General features: G+C 33.3%; 1 protein-coding gene across 1 annotated transcript; it reads left to right on the top strand.

Moving 5' to 3' along the window:
- The first annotated feature begins 5,535 nt into the window (after positions 1–5,535).
- On the top strand, positions 5,536–9,708 carry LOC139518929 (uncharacterized). Its single transcript, XM_071310621.1, has 2 exons — positions 5,536–6,667; positions 8,396–9,708. Exons 1-2 carry the CDS (start codon positions 5,670–5,672, stop codon positions 9,033–9,035), a joined length of 1,638 nt encoding a protein of 545 aa, XP_071166722.1. The 5' UTR covers positions 5,536–5,669; the 3' UTR covers positions 9,036–9,708.
- The last annotated feature ends 5,457 nt before the right edge of the window (positions 9,709–15,165 follow it).

Genomic DNA, 15,165 nt, shown 5'->3' with positions numbered 1-15,165 from the left:
GTCTTTGTTTAATTGCGTTCTTTGTTTCACTTAGTGCTTTAGTCTTTGATAATTTATTTTTTTTGTAACGGTTTTTTATGTAGCATCTCGCTTTTTGTTCTCTTCTTCTTTTTTCCTTTCTTTCTTTATTTAATCTTATTCTTTCAGTGGTGGTTAAATTTGTTTTGGCCTACAAGAACGTACATGTAGTTTATGCATAAAAAATTAAAATGACAAAATAAACGTTACGTTGAAAATCACGGAAAAACGTTACAAGATTGCACGGTTACAAATCAGACTAGACATTTCGATTTTCTTATTATTTTTTTGTCTTTCATTATTTATTCAAAATTCCTTTTATATGAGAAAGACTTTTAAGGGACCGTTCAATATTTATCAGATGGATGGGCCGGTGCAAAATGGGTCGGGGCAAGCACTTTTTTTGTGGAAATATTTGGATGGGCGAGAACTTTTTTTAATATATATAGTGGATGGGCTAGAACTTATTTTATTTGAAAAAAATTTGCTTTCAATTTTATCGGTGTGGAGGAAATTCCGTTTGCAGGCACAAAAAACATAAAGGACATGGTCTCAACAATAATTTTCAGTTTAGGCCAAATCCAGATAGTCATCTTTAAATTTTTTTATAACTTTTTCAAATCAACATGGATTTTCATAAAACTCTACAATTATTTCATTCATATATTGATCTTACAGAATACCAGGTTGTTTGGTAATTTGACATATCTCTACTGGATCATGATTCGTTACTATCAGATCTGCCTCTACCTCCTCTACCCCTACCACCACGCCCACGAGAGTTCTTTCAGATTTCGGTTGCATGACTGCGTTGTTTTCAGGAAACTCTACGTATCAATGTGAAATAGAAGAAATGATACAGTATTTATATGAAACACGATGTTGACGATATATTGCTGGTATCGTAGTAATTGTGTTGCAATCAGATAAATCGTGGTATGATCATAGTGAGGACGTGATGAGCGTAGAAAGATCATGATAATCGTAGTGAGGTAGCAGAATAAGCGTGATGAGAATGTGGTATAATCGTAGCGGGATCGTTGTAGAAGCGTAATGAGGACGTAGTAGCAACGTGAAAGAAACGAAAATCTACATTTCATGCCGCTCATACTGCAAGCTCACCACGATCTGAATTTATCTTTATATTTTTAATATGTCCCGCAACGTCTATTAGAGAATTTAAATGTACGGAGGACATAAAAGTCGAAATACGCGTGAACATTAAGAAATAGTTTTTTTTTAATTATGTTATAAATGCTGCGACCCGTCAGCCCCAAATTACAGAAAATTTCATATATCATATTTGAAAGCTTATTGATAGACGAACAAAACTTATAAACAATATGTGTCTCAATGCCTATTAGAGGGGTTTACGGAGGACCTTTATGCCAAAATACGCGTGAAAATAAAGTTGTCTGTAATAAGGGGCTGACGGGTCACAGCAGTCCATTTCCATTATTCAAAATATCCATTCCATTATCCATAATTGGATATTTCGTTACTTTTTAACACGTACTATGGCAGTAAGGTCATATTTAAATTTTGAAATTAATTCGTCTAGAGGTAGGATATTGTTATTGTTTACAATTGTCTCAGTTTCAATGTCAATGCAACAGATTGGTGCACCTACACGAAAGCTGTGTCCCATTATTTTAGTAGGATCCGACCTATTAAAGTAATTAACTGTTTTATCTGTTCGGTCACAAAGTGTTAATAACAATCCATTGGTATGTTGAAATAAGGTACCTTATAAAGAGTTCACGAAAGCATATAGTGTATTAATAGGATAAATTCTAAAGTAGCTTGGCAATGCTGACAAGAAAATTGTTACTGGTTTATTAGTGAATTATTTAAAAAAAAAATAGTTTTAAATAAGTTGCAATAACTTGTTTCCCAATCCACTATAAATAAATATGTTTAAACTAGTTTTAAATAGAAGCTTAAAAGGCTTGTGAAGCTTGTAAAATTCAAATATCAGAAAAGGTCGTTGACAAACTTGTGGTATTTCAATTATGTTGCCATTATAGCAAGTTAAACCTGAAATTTTTGTGTGATTCCCTTACTTATAAAGGCATGTCTAAAAGTAGTTTTGAAACAAAGTTGTAAGTCTTCGTTATCAAAATCATGTAAATAAAGTTTAATAAAAAGACAGTTTCAATGTCCATGGAATTGCACATAGTTTATCGGTTCAAGGGCAATAACTCAATAAATATTCCTTTGTTTCTTCCAAACTCACCATATATTTTTCTTAAATATTTGATCTGCATTTATTTTCGAAATGTCCAATACATTGCTGATATAAAACCTATAGTATAATTGCAAAAAAAAAATCTGGCAAGAATTGTACACTATGGAGCGGTAACAATTAAAATTTTCATAGAAGTAATATTTTAATGGGGCATAACTCTTTTGAAAATAGATAATAGGGACTGATTTTCAAACTTTTCCGAGACTTAGCTTACATAAATTATTGAAATCTGGCCTCAATTGTACATAGGTGAGCGTTCCAAAATCCTGACAAACCGCCTCACGGACGCACGGACCGACGCCCTGTATGTTTATATACCGCGTAATACGTCACAAGGGGTCATTAAAGAAAAATATATATCATGTATGTTTGTTTTATTCTTATACATCTGTAAATGCATTACATTTGTATAGAAATCAAATACGAAACGGATTGGTCCTTGGCAAAACGATGGATTTAAAATTACCCATGGTTCGTGTTTTTTTCAGGATACGATAAATATTTAACCCTACACACATGGAAAAACATGTTAAACAGTCCACAACACCGCTAAAGTCCACAACAAATTTCCGCTAAAGTCCACAACGCCGAAGTCCACAAACTTTCCGCTAAAGTCCACAAAATGACCTCCACTAAAGTCCACAAAAAAAAAAAACACCGTAAAATTCCCAATATCAAGTTCCCCTAAAGTCCAGTATAATTAAAAGCATGAACTTTTGTTATTGGTAGTTTTTTCTTATCAGCCTGATTTATATGTTTAATAAAGAAGATTACATGTATCTGTATATTTTGATCCACATAATTTGATCTATCATGTATTGTGAAGTTTTGTGAATCAAACTGGCAACATTTAGGAAAAGTTATCTGGGTCTAGCGTATCCACTAAAAAGACATAGAGTTCTCTTTTTGTATATGGTAACATTTTAAACAATGTGTGTGGGTCTTGAACATTTTATTTTGTTTGAATAATAGTTAAGGCGGGAGAAACAAAGGAGCCTCTTGTCTCAGTACATGATACTGAACAGCAAGATTTTTTAAATGTCCTCTAGGAGTGATAAAAATATTTATCTAACTTAGAAATAAGTTCACTTACTAGGTATTTTCAATTGTTAAAGATGATCATGGCTATCTAACTTGGATAGCAAAGTAAACATTGATACTTGATGATCCAAATACGTAAAAATAAAGATGTCAGGAAACTTGCGTTTTTTACTTTATATTACCCCTTTATTAAATGACCATACTTTATGATCTTCTCGTGCTGTTGGTGCAGTTATCCAGTGACAATTGCGATTACCGCAGTGAATATAAAACCTCTTATAGTTCTGGCTGCATGTTCTGTTAAGGTTCCTATTGATCATATAGCTCCTAAATTTTATAGACATCCCTTACTTTCGTTTATTCAGCGTTCCTGCAGAATTTAATTTTTTTTAAAAGCATCGCGCTCACCAAACTAATACAATGTTAATACCATTTTAGTGTCCCCCGCTACACCTCTATAAACGTAATACACCTTTTTGTGTCTCTGAGGCCGTTTGCACGAAAACTTTCATATTTGGTAAGAGTGTAGGTCTTTATAATATACCGAGAAACGTACTATTATTCCACCTCATATGAAAATGTTTTGCATGAGTTTGTTATTTGAATTTAGTCATTAGTAGTTCGTTGTAGTATAATAAAACTTTGTGACCGTTGATTCTCTGAGGCAATATGTTAAAAAACAATGTCCATATCTAAACCGTTTGTTTATTACCATCTGTAGCTACCGTATACTATACTGCCACTTTGTTATTTGATTTTTATGTTGCTCATCGTATAATGCTGACCTCACTAAATCGCCAGTTATGCTTTTTCCATCATTCGTCCCTTCTTCGTCGTCATCGATCGTTGTCAATTGTCTTTTACAAAGATCATCATCTCTGATACTGCCGTGCCAGATTAAAATTGACCACAATCATCAATGGTTTTTAAAAGGATCCGATGACCTCGCTTCCTGAGAAGCCTGGTCGACATGGTTGAAATAGGGCTAAAACCTATTATTTTAAATACCGCCATAGTTACAGAAAATCTTCCCGTAGCAAAAATGTTCAAAATAATGTGGTATTGACATCAAAACAACAAGACGACTTTTAAATGGAATAATAGCCCTTAAACAACGATTATAATTTTTTTTTTTCATTTTTGGTCATTATCTCAAAAATTATAATAGGTACATGTAGACCAGAAGACATGATCTACAAATTAAATCAACATACTTGAAATCGTCAGTTGATTCTTTGATGAATTATTGCCCCTTTATGACGATTTTCTCATTTTTTGCATTTTTGACTATTATCTTGTAAACTAATAGAAAGATAGAAATGTTAAAAGACAAGACAAGATATTCACATACATCATAATTACCGAAATCTTCAGTCAATTCGTTATTGTAGTGTTTGTCCTTTAATGACAATTTTATCATTTATGGGCATAAAGCATATTATCTTGAAAACTATAATCATAGATAAATAGAAGCTTTAAAGGCAAATGATCATTAGTACATAAGATCTACAAAAAACGTTAACATGACGAACATTTTCAGTTAGCTTATAAACGAGATATTACCGTTTAAGGATGATTTCTACTAAAAAGGCAGCAATTGCTTAGGATGTTGGTTTGCAACTCATTTCTTTAGATCCTAATGTGCAGAATATTACCTTGGCATTTAGATTCAAAAAGTTCCATTTTCTTACCAATAGAGCTACATTTCTGATATTTGCCCATCCTCCTATCTCGCATTTGTAGTATTTCAATTTCTGTTTGAAATTGGTCCATTGCAAGCGTTTTGCCTCTTATCCGTTGTCGTTCAGGATCGTCTGGTATTACGGGATGCTGTAGACGATATGGACGTTTCTACACATTTTGTTAAATTTAATTATTTAATTCAGAATATCAAATTTCAACATGTTTACAAGTGTTAAAGTTATCTATATAGATCCCTAAATAGATATATAAGAAAATTATAAAAGAAGAAAAGTAAAAAAGTATGTGTGTATCATAGACAAACTCCGAAACAGTGGTGACATCTGACTACGCCTCTTTACACCACTGCCATAAACCCTTTTCAAAATCACAAGATTCGCGCTTGATTATTAACAAAATGATTTAAGATATTTATAGAAATGTCAATGCATTAAACAATTAAATTTTTTGTAGAAAAAGGGAAGTATGACACGAACGGAAACGCTGTATGGAGTTTGTATCATAAACAAAGGCTTTGCGGTTTCATTTCTTCCCAGAATTACTTGTAAATGATGGATAAATAAACAAACCGCCATCAAACATATCAGTTGACTGTAACTCTTTGAACAGAAAGGATCATTCTCACTGCTGTGACAGTCCCCAGTTAAAAGCACGACTTAGTATGGCTAGCCAATCTATTCCTGGGCCAATTGTCAGGCAACCATCATCTCCTACCTTGGTAGGGACCCGAGAGAGAAGGGCAAAGATGGGAACATCGTTTGAGGAGGAAAGACAACCATCAATCCAAGTAATGGACAGATTGGAACATTCGATAGACGAGGACCAAGAAGAATCTAGTGAAAAGAAAAAAAGGAAAACAAAACGCAATTCGATTCGTATTATCATTACCAGGGTCTTCTCAGCAATATTAGTTATTGCAGACTGTGTTTCTGACTGGTTGCAGTATTTTGAAATTATTATACCCGGTTTAAATGAGGCCAAAAGTGATTTTGAAATTATTATACCCGGTTTAAATGAGGCCAAAAGTGATTTTGAACGATCGTTTCGCAGTTCACCGCAAGCATCGAACCAAACTTGCACAAGTAAGAGTGATGTTGGTGATCAATTTATGTACTTTACAATAGCGGGAACAGGGGGATCGTTAATCCAACTTGCAAATATTATCTTCCAGATTTACAGCGAAGTTGAGTATCTTAAAAAGAAAAAGAATAAGCAATTTAGCGAAGATAACGACGGCACTCCTAAAAAACTACTGGATGGTAGGACAGAAACTCTTTATTCCTTACTTTTCATAGAAATACCACAAGGAATTCTTCTCATGAAGTACCAAGATGCATGCCTACCGAGTTTGAGTTTGAAGGCTTCTAAAAAATATAAACGTCGCGTTAAACAGCGTATTTATGCTGTCGTTAATGGTGGTATTGCACTTTTGAACAATGCTTTTCGTTATATAACATGCTCTAAATGTTGCGAAGAAGACATTGAAGACACAACTTGCGGATGGTGCCGTGTCGCTATAGGAAAGTATATTGAATGTTTTAGATGTGTTGTTTGTTCTGGCAGCTCTAAAGCAAAGTCCAAAAAACCATGCGGAAAGTGTGGTGGAAAGTGTGGTGGTATCCTTCCATGCTTCTTTCCGTGTTTGTGCTTTTTTTTCCGGTATGTTTATCTTTTGTATTTTCTGCAAGAAACATATATTGCAAAAATGTTTATAAATTTGTTAATAGTAAATATTCGATTTAGGGTGTAGTCATTTATTATTCTGGGAGAAAAGAGGGACAGAAGGGTTGTTTTTAACGATTTGCTCATTTTAACCTGTCTGTCTTTGCCGCGCAAATTTTCATATCTATACACAATTATTTGTTGCATTTTGGTGGTCAGAAAACTAATTGTAATAACAAAGAAGCCAATACGGACCCTATAAAAAAATGATATATCGTTATCTCAATTTATATATATTCATTTTGATATAAGTTAATCGTTATCTCGATATATTTATATCGTTATATCGACATATTTTTTTCGCTAGAACTATTATGCGGCATAAAAAAGAGTTCACCAATCGTATACATTTGCCTTTCGACGTACTTCAAACTTATGCAACGAACGTCTAACGATTACTAAAGCGTTCTTCATGCGTGTACATAACGTATAGGTCTTAGTCAATTTTCTCTGTACGTTTGGTGCATGCCGGTCTATACGCCAATGTGTGATGTCGGCATCATATACACGAGGTCGGACAACTGTCGATGAACGCTTGCTAACCCACGAGAGGATAAATCGATAGTTCACGTATCTCTTTTCGATAAAAATCATTCTATTTATATTTTCCTGAGTTATTTTTTTTTATTTAACGCCAATTTGTCCCAGGTTAGAGTAGTCTTGTTAATTCTCTTACTATGTCTTATTTATTACGACCTCTAGTATATTAAAGATATTTATGCTAGTTAAAGCTGGTCTGGGACATTTAAAACATAATGTTAAATATAGGTTAAAATAGACTTTGTTAGCTTTCTATTGCCCCTGGATGGATGGCATTTCTGTGAACCGGGAATCTTAATCTATTACCTGGACGATTATGATAATTGTTAACAGGGAATATTTTGGAATAATAATAAGAAGAATGACTCCAGCTTTCACGACTTTCAAAATATTGTTAGAATTATGAAAAAAATTGCATAAAGAAAGGGCCATAGCTCTGAAAAGAATTTTCCAATCAACCTGAACTTTAAATTCGGCAGAAGCAGATCTAAATCAACTCTCTGCTAGCTTTGATATCTGTTTAAGTTTTTGAGTTATTTGCAAAAAGGTGGCAAGCACCACCTCGGCTTGACTATATAATTATATCGAGATAACGACATGATTATATCGAGATAACGATTTAATTATATCGAGATAAAGAAATACATATATCGATATAACGATATAGACATCGATATAACAATATAAATATATCGAGATAACGAAATATATATATATATATATATCGAAATAACAATATTTATATTGAGATAACAATATAATATTATTTTTTTGTAGGTTCTCTCTGGGCTTCCATAATATCCAACTCTTCTGAAAGTGACTAAATTATAAAAAATATAACATATTTGATTAATGAAAATTCTCAAATTTATTTGTTCAAGCACACAAATAAAGCTAAAAAGTCAATGATGTGATAATTGTCAAATGAAAAATTAGCATGAAAAAGTGTGGGTAATTATCTTTGAAACTTTTGACTTGCAAATGATCTGTTGAATGAAATAGCACAAATATATCGTTATTTTTATATAGAAAAAAAAACGTACTGAAGTATAGACATATAATATCCTTTGTATAACAATGCAAGGTTATGATTTGGGTGATGCAGTTTATATTTTGTTTTTGCAGATACGAATCCCCCATGTTGTGTGGCATTTGTGGAAAGAAATGCGTCATTGATAAGTGTAAATGTTCTACTGAACCGTGGTCCTACAAGCTTTCCTTGTGTGGATTCTGTTATTGCCACTACTGCCCACTTATTAACCCTGATGATCCCGAGGGAGGAGGACAAAAATGCTGCGATGTGACCAGTGGACTTTGTAAATGTTCAGACGGAACTTGCTTCGATGGGACAATCGGATGTTGTGATAGTTCAATAGGAAAATGCTGCGATGCGACAGGCTTGAGTTGCAACAGTTCAGACGGAAAATGCGCTGTGACAATCGGATGTTGCGAATGGTCAACCGGAAATTGCCGTACGGGAAAAGGGACTTGTTTGAAGTGTCCAGAAAGAAAACCCAGAGAACCCAGCGATGGATGCAAATGTTTTGACGGAAAAGGCTGCGATGACCCAAGCGAGTGTTTTAAATCTTCATATGGAAAATGTTGCGGTGGTTCAGACGATTTAATGAAATGTTCAAACGCATGTTCTAATCCTTTTGATTATGAACCTCTCGCATGCAACGTGCGACTTGCACTTATTGTTAATTATGGTTATTTGGTATTGTATTTTCATATCGTGTTTAGAATGTTGTTTGTTTTTTTTTAACTACATAATAATTTTATTCATAAAATATTGCTTGTTACATAAACCATCAAGATTCCAAGCTTCACTTGACGTACCCTGTTACAATCCACTGACTACCCATGAAATAATCAGCTGATTAAATAAATTGACATAAATTTTGTTTACAAAACTCTATATTAACAATATAAAAATTATTCATTAATTATGTTTCTTTTAATTGAAAGCAACATTAGACTTATTGTCTTATGTCCATTAATATTGGTATCTACTCTCTTGGTGTATTCATTAATAAAAATTCTGAATACGTCTATGTTTTTTGTTTTCTGCTCAGATACATATTACGACTTATATATTGAAAAACTAATAATTGTAACCAAAAAATTTATTGGGTAATACTTGCTGTCTGTAATTTTGTATCCAAATATCATGTGTTTTAATTTTATTGAAAAATCTAAATTACTCTTTTTTAAGAGATCGTTTATTTGTTGCCAAAATCTTGTTAAATAAGAGCAATTGAAAAAATAATGAGCATAGTCTTCTTCTATGTTACAAAAATTACACAAACTGTTATTAGTTATTTTCCATTGTAATAAATGCTTTTTGGTTGGTACAATAAACTGTAGTAGTTTCCATCTGTATATTTTTAATTTATTTTCAGTTAAGTATTTGAAAATAAAGTTATATAATGAATTCATATTTGAAGCTGCTTGCAATGGTAAAATTTTGAGCCACCTGTTTATCCCTACTGACGTTTCTTTTTTACTATTCACTAGAGAGTTATATAACATTTTATTTGAAAAAAATGTAGTCTCAAAATAACGATCTTTCCATGCTATCTTATTTCTATGGATATTTACTTTACTTTGGACAGAATTTTCTTGTTTAACTATGTCAATCCAATAAGTGCTTAAAATGTTATGTATTCTGCAGAAGGTTCCTTCGCCAAAGAAAACAAATAGTTTGCTTGATTTGTATTCTTCATATGGATTTTGATCATCAATTTTGTGAAATGCTTGACAAAATATATCGTTTCAGTATTTTTAAATATGTGATTACTGACACAACTGCATTTTTTGTATCTATATTCCTTCATAATCATAACTAAACATATATTTATCTTTTAGAAAAAATGGAAATAGGGCATATGAAAACTTTTTAAAAATCAATAGAACATAAGGGTAAAATAATTGTTTTAGCTATGGTCTTGAAAACTTCAGACGACTTCTCAAAGGACGATTAATTTTACCAATATTTTGTGTTTAAAGTTTGTCTATTATTCAAAAATCATGATATTGCTAAAATCCTCAGTGAAATTAAGAAATAACTGATGCAAGCTATACTTTATTGTAGTTTTAACATGGGTAGGCATTATATTCGTGGTTATTTTTGCCCGACCGATAGTGAGGGCTAAAATAACACGAATATAATGCCTACCCATGTTAAAACTACAATAAAGTATAGCTTGCATCAATTATTTCGATTCTGATTAAAACAATTAAGGTAATTTCTATGTCCGATGTGTATTAGTGTAGAGTGTTTCTGTAGGCTCTTCCATAAACCCCCCTTTTTTGTTTGTAAACAGGCAAACGACTGGCAATGTAATTTTTCAGAGGGAGCAGTTTTGAACAGCCAGCATGAACGGTCGTCGTATCTAGGTCACATATGTCAATTTCCAGATGCAACACATTACAGTCAAAATAAATGAATAAGTAACAACATTTGCATCGTTCAAGAGTTTTGGAAGTGTTTTAAGTTAAAGAAATATATTAAATGCATGATAATTTGATAAAATTCATTATTCTGCAGTAGTCAATATACGCATGGACAAACAAATTTTATTGGATTTAGAACATGGGTTTATTCACAAAGCGAAAGAAGCACGTCATATTAGAATCTTTAACTGATTGGACAGTCACATCAATATGTGGCAGAATCAACCACATCATCGCCCTTGTAATAAGCACTTAGAGGTGGATGGATGACGAGAAAGGTTTTACTTTTCACTTTTTCTATGACACATAAAAAAACAATCTCAATCAGGTTTAATATATAGTAAAAGAAAATGTAATGACTCCGCGAGATGACAGTTGACCCTGATTTATTGCTACATTATGTAAAGATCCAATCAACAAATTTTCTGACAAAAACCATTACAAACTTCCTTGTTTTGCCTCTCATCCAACAGTACAAACAGTAGTAAAGAAATCATTCGAGGAAGAAGTCAATATCTGACTGACCTTTCTGTGAAAGAAATACAAGATGAACTTTCAACCAAGGTGTACCTGATAATGTTAGAATTAAAATAAAAAAACGAAATACTAATCGTTTGACCTTAAGAACGTCAACAACTCCTCAGTCTATTAAATTGGGGTGCTTCGGATGCAGAATAGACAGGTTTATCCCTAATCCAGTTCGATGATTGACTTGTCAAAAGGTCGTGGAACCAACAAGTCGTCGCAGGCAGAAATGCTTCCTTTGAATGTTCTATTGAAGGGCATGTGGAAACAACCTGTAACTCTGAATCTCTGCAAGCTGTGGTGGATTTTATGTTTTTCGTCTTGTTTTCTTTTAAGAAAAAAATATAATTAAAATTTAAACAGAAGGAAACAGCAGTTAATCAGAACCTATACAGGTAGCTTCTGCTTCGAATGATCTTCTAGTTTCAAATACCCAATCGGATGCCATTAAAATTTATCGTATATTCCGTTACGATACTACACAAACTGAAATGGCCCATTGATGCTGACACTTTAACAAAATTGCCTGTTAAAACAAAATTCCAAGAAAACCAAAATCTTATAACACCGCTACCTAGTCAGCACAAACTGCGTTACAGACAAATCGAAATAAATGAGAAAGTATTCTTTTCTCAAAATAGGTATGCTTAGGATTCGCAGATTGAAGGCAATGGTGTTCAGAAAAATTTCTATCACAAGGTGATTGGGTGAAACATAATGGCAAGTTTAATCCTATTCGCCCTTCTCATCATTCATAACCAATCTTATCCAATGTAATTGATGAGGTCTTGGAATGAATCTTGAACGAAACAATTACTTTATGTTCAATCTCCTAGTTCTAAAAGTGATCAAGCAAAACTAAACATTGTAACTGACCAGTTACCCTCACCTTATATTCTAAAGGGAGATTTCAATGACCACCATTCAAGGAAGAGCAGATCTTTGAATGACCAGGCCAAATTATAGAAGACGTTGTGTCTTAAGAGGGCTTGTGCATTTTGACGGATCTGATACTTATCTTTGCATATACTTTTATTGATCTAACTTTATGCTATCCTTCTCTTCTGCAAGATATTGGTGGCCATTGTGATATGTTGTTTGTTATATTGTTCAGTTTGAAAATTAAGTATTGCTGTGGATTTAAAAAGTAGTATGAAAGTATCTTTGTATATTGATGATTTGAAAAATATGAGTGATATAGAACTTCAATTACAAGTATATCTTGATAAAATTGAAAATAGGCTTCTAGGAATGAAAACTCAAGCCCTACCAATTCTAATTCAATGGTTTACTGTTTTACCTGATTCATGCCCAGATATATTAAAGAAGATACAAGCTATGCTATAGAGATTTGATTGGGATGGTAAAGGGGACAAACTTAAAAGAAATATACTTTTCTCAAATTACGAGGATGACGGGGTAAAAATGCCACATCTTGAATCCTATATAAAAAAGTATCAAAGGTACCAGGATTATAATTTAGTACGCCAGACGCGCGTTTCGTCTACATAAGACTCATCAGTGACGCTCATATCAAAATATTTATAAAGCCAAACAAGTACAAAGTTGAAGAGCATTGAGAATACAAAATTCCAAAAAGTTATGCCAAATACGGCTAAGGTAATCTATGCCTGGGATAAGAAAATCCTTAGTATTTTGTAAACAGGAAATTTATAAAAATGACCACATTATTGATATTCATGTCAACACCGAAGTGTTGACTACTGGGCTGGTGATACCCTCGGGGACGAAACGTCCAACAGCAGTGGCATCGACCCAGTGGTGTAAAAATTTATCAAAGGTACCAGGATTATAATTTAGTACGCCAGACGCGCGTTTCGTCTACATAAGACTCATCAGTGACGCTCATATCAAAATATTTATAAAGCCAAACAAGTACAAAGTTGAAGAGCATTGAGAATACAAAATTCCAAAAAGTTATGCCAAATACGGCTATGGTAATCTATGCCTGGGATAAGAAAATCCTTAGTATTTTGAAAAATTCAAAATTTTGTAAACAGGAAATTTATAAAAATGACCACATTATTGATATTCATGTCAACACCGAAGTGTTGACTACTGGGCTGGTGATACCCTCGGGGACGAAACGTCCACTAGCAGTGGCATCGACCCAGTGGTGTAAAACGTTATCAAAGGTACAAGGATTATAATTTAGCACGCCAGACGCGCGTTTCGTCTACATAAGACTCATCAGTGACGCTCATATCAAAATATTTATATTGCCAAACAAGTACAAAGTTGAAGAGCATTGAGGATCCAAAATTCCAAAAAGTTATGCCAAATACGGCTAAGGTAATCTATGCCTGGGATAAGAAAATCCTTAGTATTTTGAAAAATTCAAAATTTTGTAAACAGGAAATTTATAAAAATGACCACATTATTGATATTCATGTCAACACCGAAGTGTTGACTACTGGGCTGGTGATACCCTCGGGGACGAAACGTCCACCAGCAGTGGCATCGACCCCGTGGTGTAAAAAGTTATCAAAGGTACCAGGATTATAATTTAGTACGCCAGACGCGCGTTTCGTCTACATAAGACTCATCAGTGACGCTCATATCAAAATATTTATAAAGCCAAACAAGTACAAAGTTGACGAGCATTGAGGATCCAAAATTCCAAAAAGTTATGCCAAATACGGCTAAGGTAATCTATGCCTGGGATAAGAAAATCCTTAGTATTTTGAAAAATTCTAAATTTTGTAAACAGGAAATTTATAAAAATGACCACATTATTGATATTCATGTCAACACCGAAGTGTTGACTACTGGGCTGGTGATACCCTCGGGGACGAAACGTCCACTAGCAGTGGCATCGACCCAGTGGTGTAAAACGTTATCAAAGGTACCAGGATTATAATTTAGCACGCCAGACGCGCGTTTCGTCTACATAAGACTCATCAGTGACGCTCATATCAAAATATTTATATTGCCAAACAAGTACAAAGTTGAAGAGCATTGAGGATCCAAAATTCCAAAAAGTTATGCCAAATACGGCTAAGGTAATCTATGCCTGGGATAAGAAAATCCTCAGTATTTTGAAAAATTCAAAATTTTGTAAACAGGAAATTTATAAAAATGACCACATTATTGATATTCATGTCAACACCGAAGTGTTGACTACTGGGCTGGTGATACCCTCGGGGACGAAACGTCCACCAGCAGTGGCATCGACCCAGTGGTGTAAAATCACTTTAGCTATCCTGGGTTAAAAAAGTTTTAAACCCCACAAATTATTCATCATGGAAGATGCTATCGTTAGATCATCTTGAAATGAATGGCGGAGAAATAATTTGGCGTTGATCAAAATCAGCTCTCAATAAAATTAAAAAAGAATTTAACCCGTTTTGGCAAAATGTAATTTCAGCATGGGCTTTACTTCGTAAACCTCTGCCCACAGCCTCAATTAACATTTTGTGTCAACCATTATTTTTAAATGAAAATATTATGATTGATGGAAGAACAGCTTTTTATAATAGTTGGATAAAGAATAATATATTTGTAACAAATAATCACATTAAGGAAAATGGAGAATTTTACAATTTTGAAGAATTTATTAGAAACTACAATATAAAAACAACGTTCCAAGAGTTCTATGGACCATTCTTTGAACTTCCAAAGAAATGGGGGAAAGTTACCAGTATTCATTCACAAGTATTTTTAAAACTAAATATTGTCGGTCACAAAATTGTAACCGCCATAAAAACGGTGGATAAAGTATCAATACACTTTTATAAAAAAAAAATACTTTACTTATGAAGTGTAAATATATAGTTGTGCACTTTTTGTACAAAACCTACAGAAACATATATACATCTCTTTTTTTAATGTAGATATGTTCGAACAATCTGGCTTATTTTTTTTCAAAAGTTGGAAGAGGTATGTAAAATAAG

Source organism: Mytilus edulis, chromosome 4 (assembly GCF_963676685.1).
Source record: "Mytilus edulis chromosome 4, xbMytEdul2.2, whole genome shotgun sequence".
NCBI lineage: Eukaryota > Metazoa > Mollusca > Bivalvia > Mytilida > Mytilidae > Mytilus > Mytilus edulis.
Note: the sequence above shows the minus strand (reverse complement) of the source record. Positions and strands in the feature narration are given on the sequence as shown.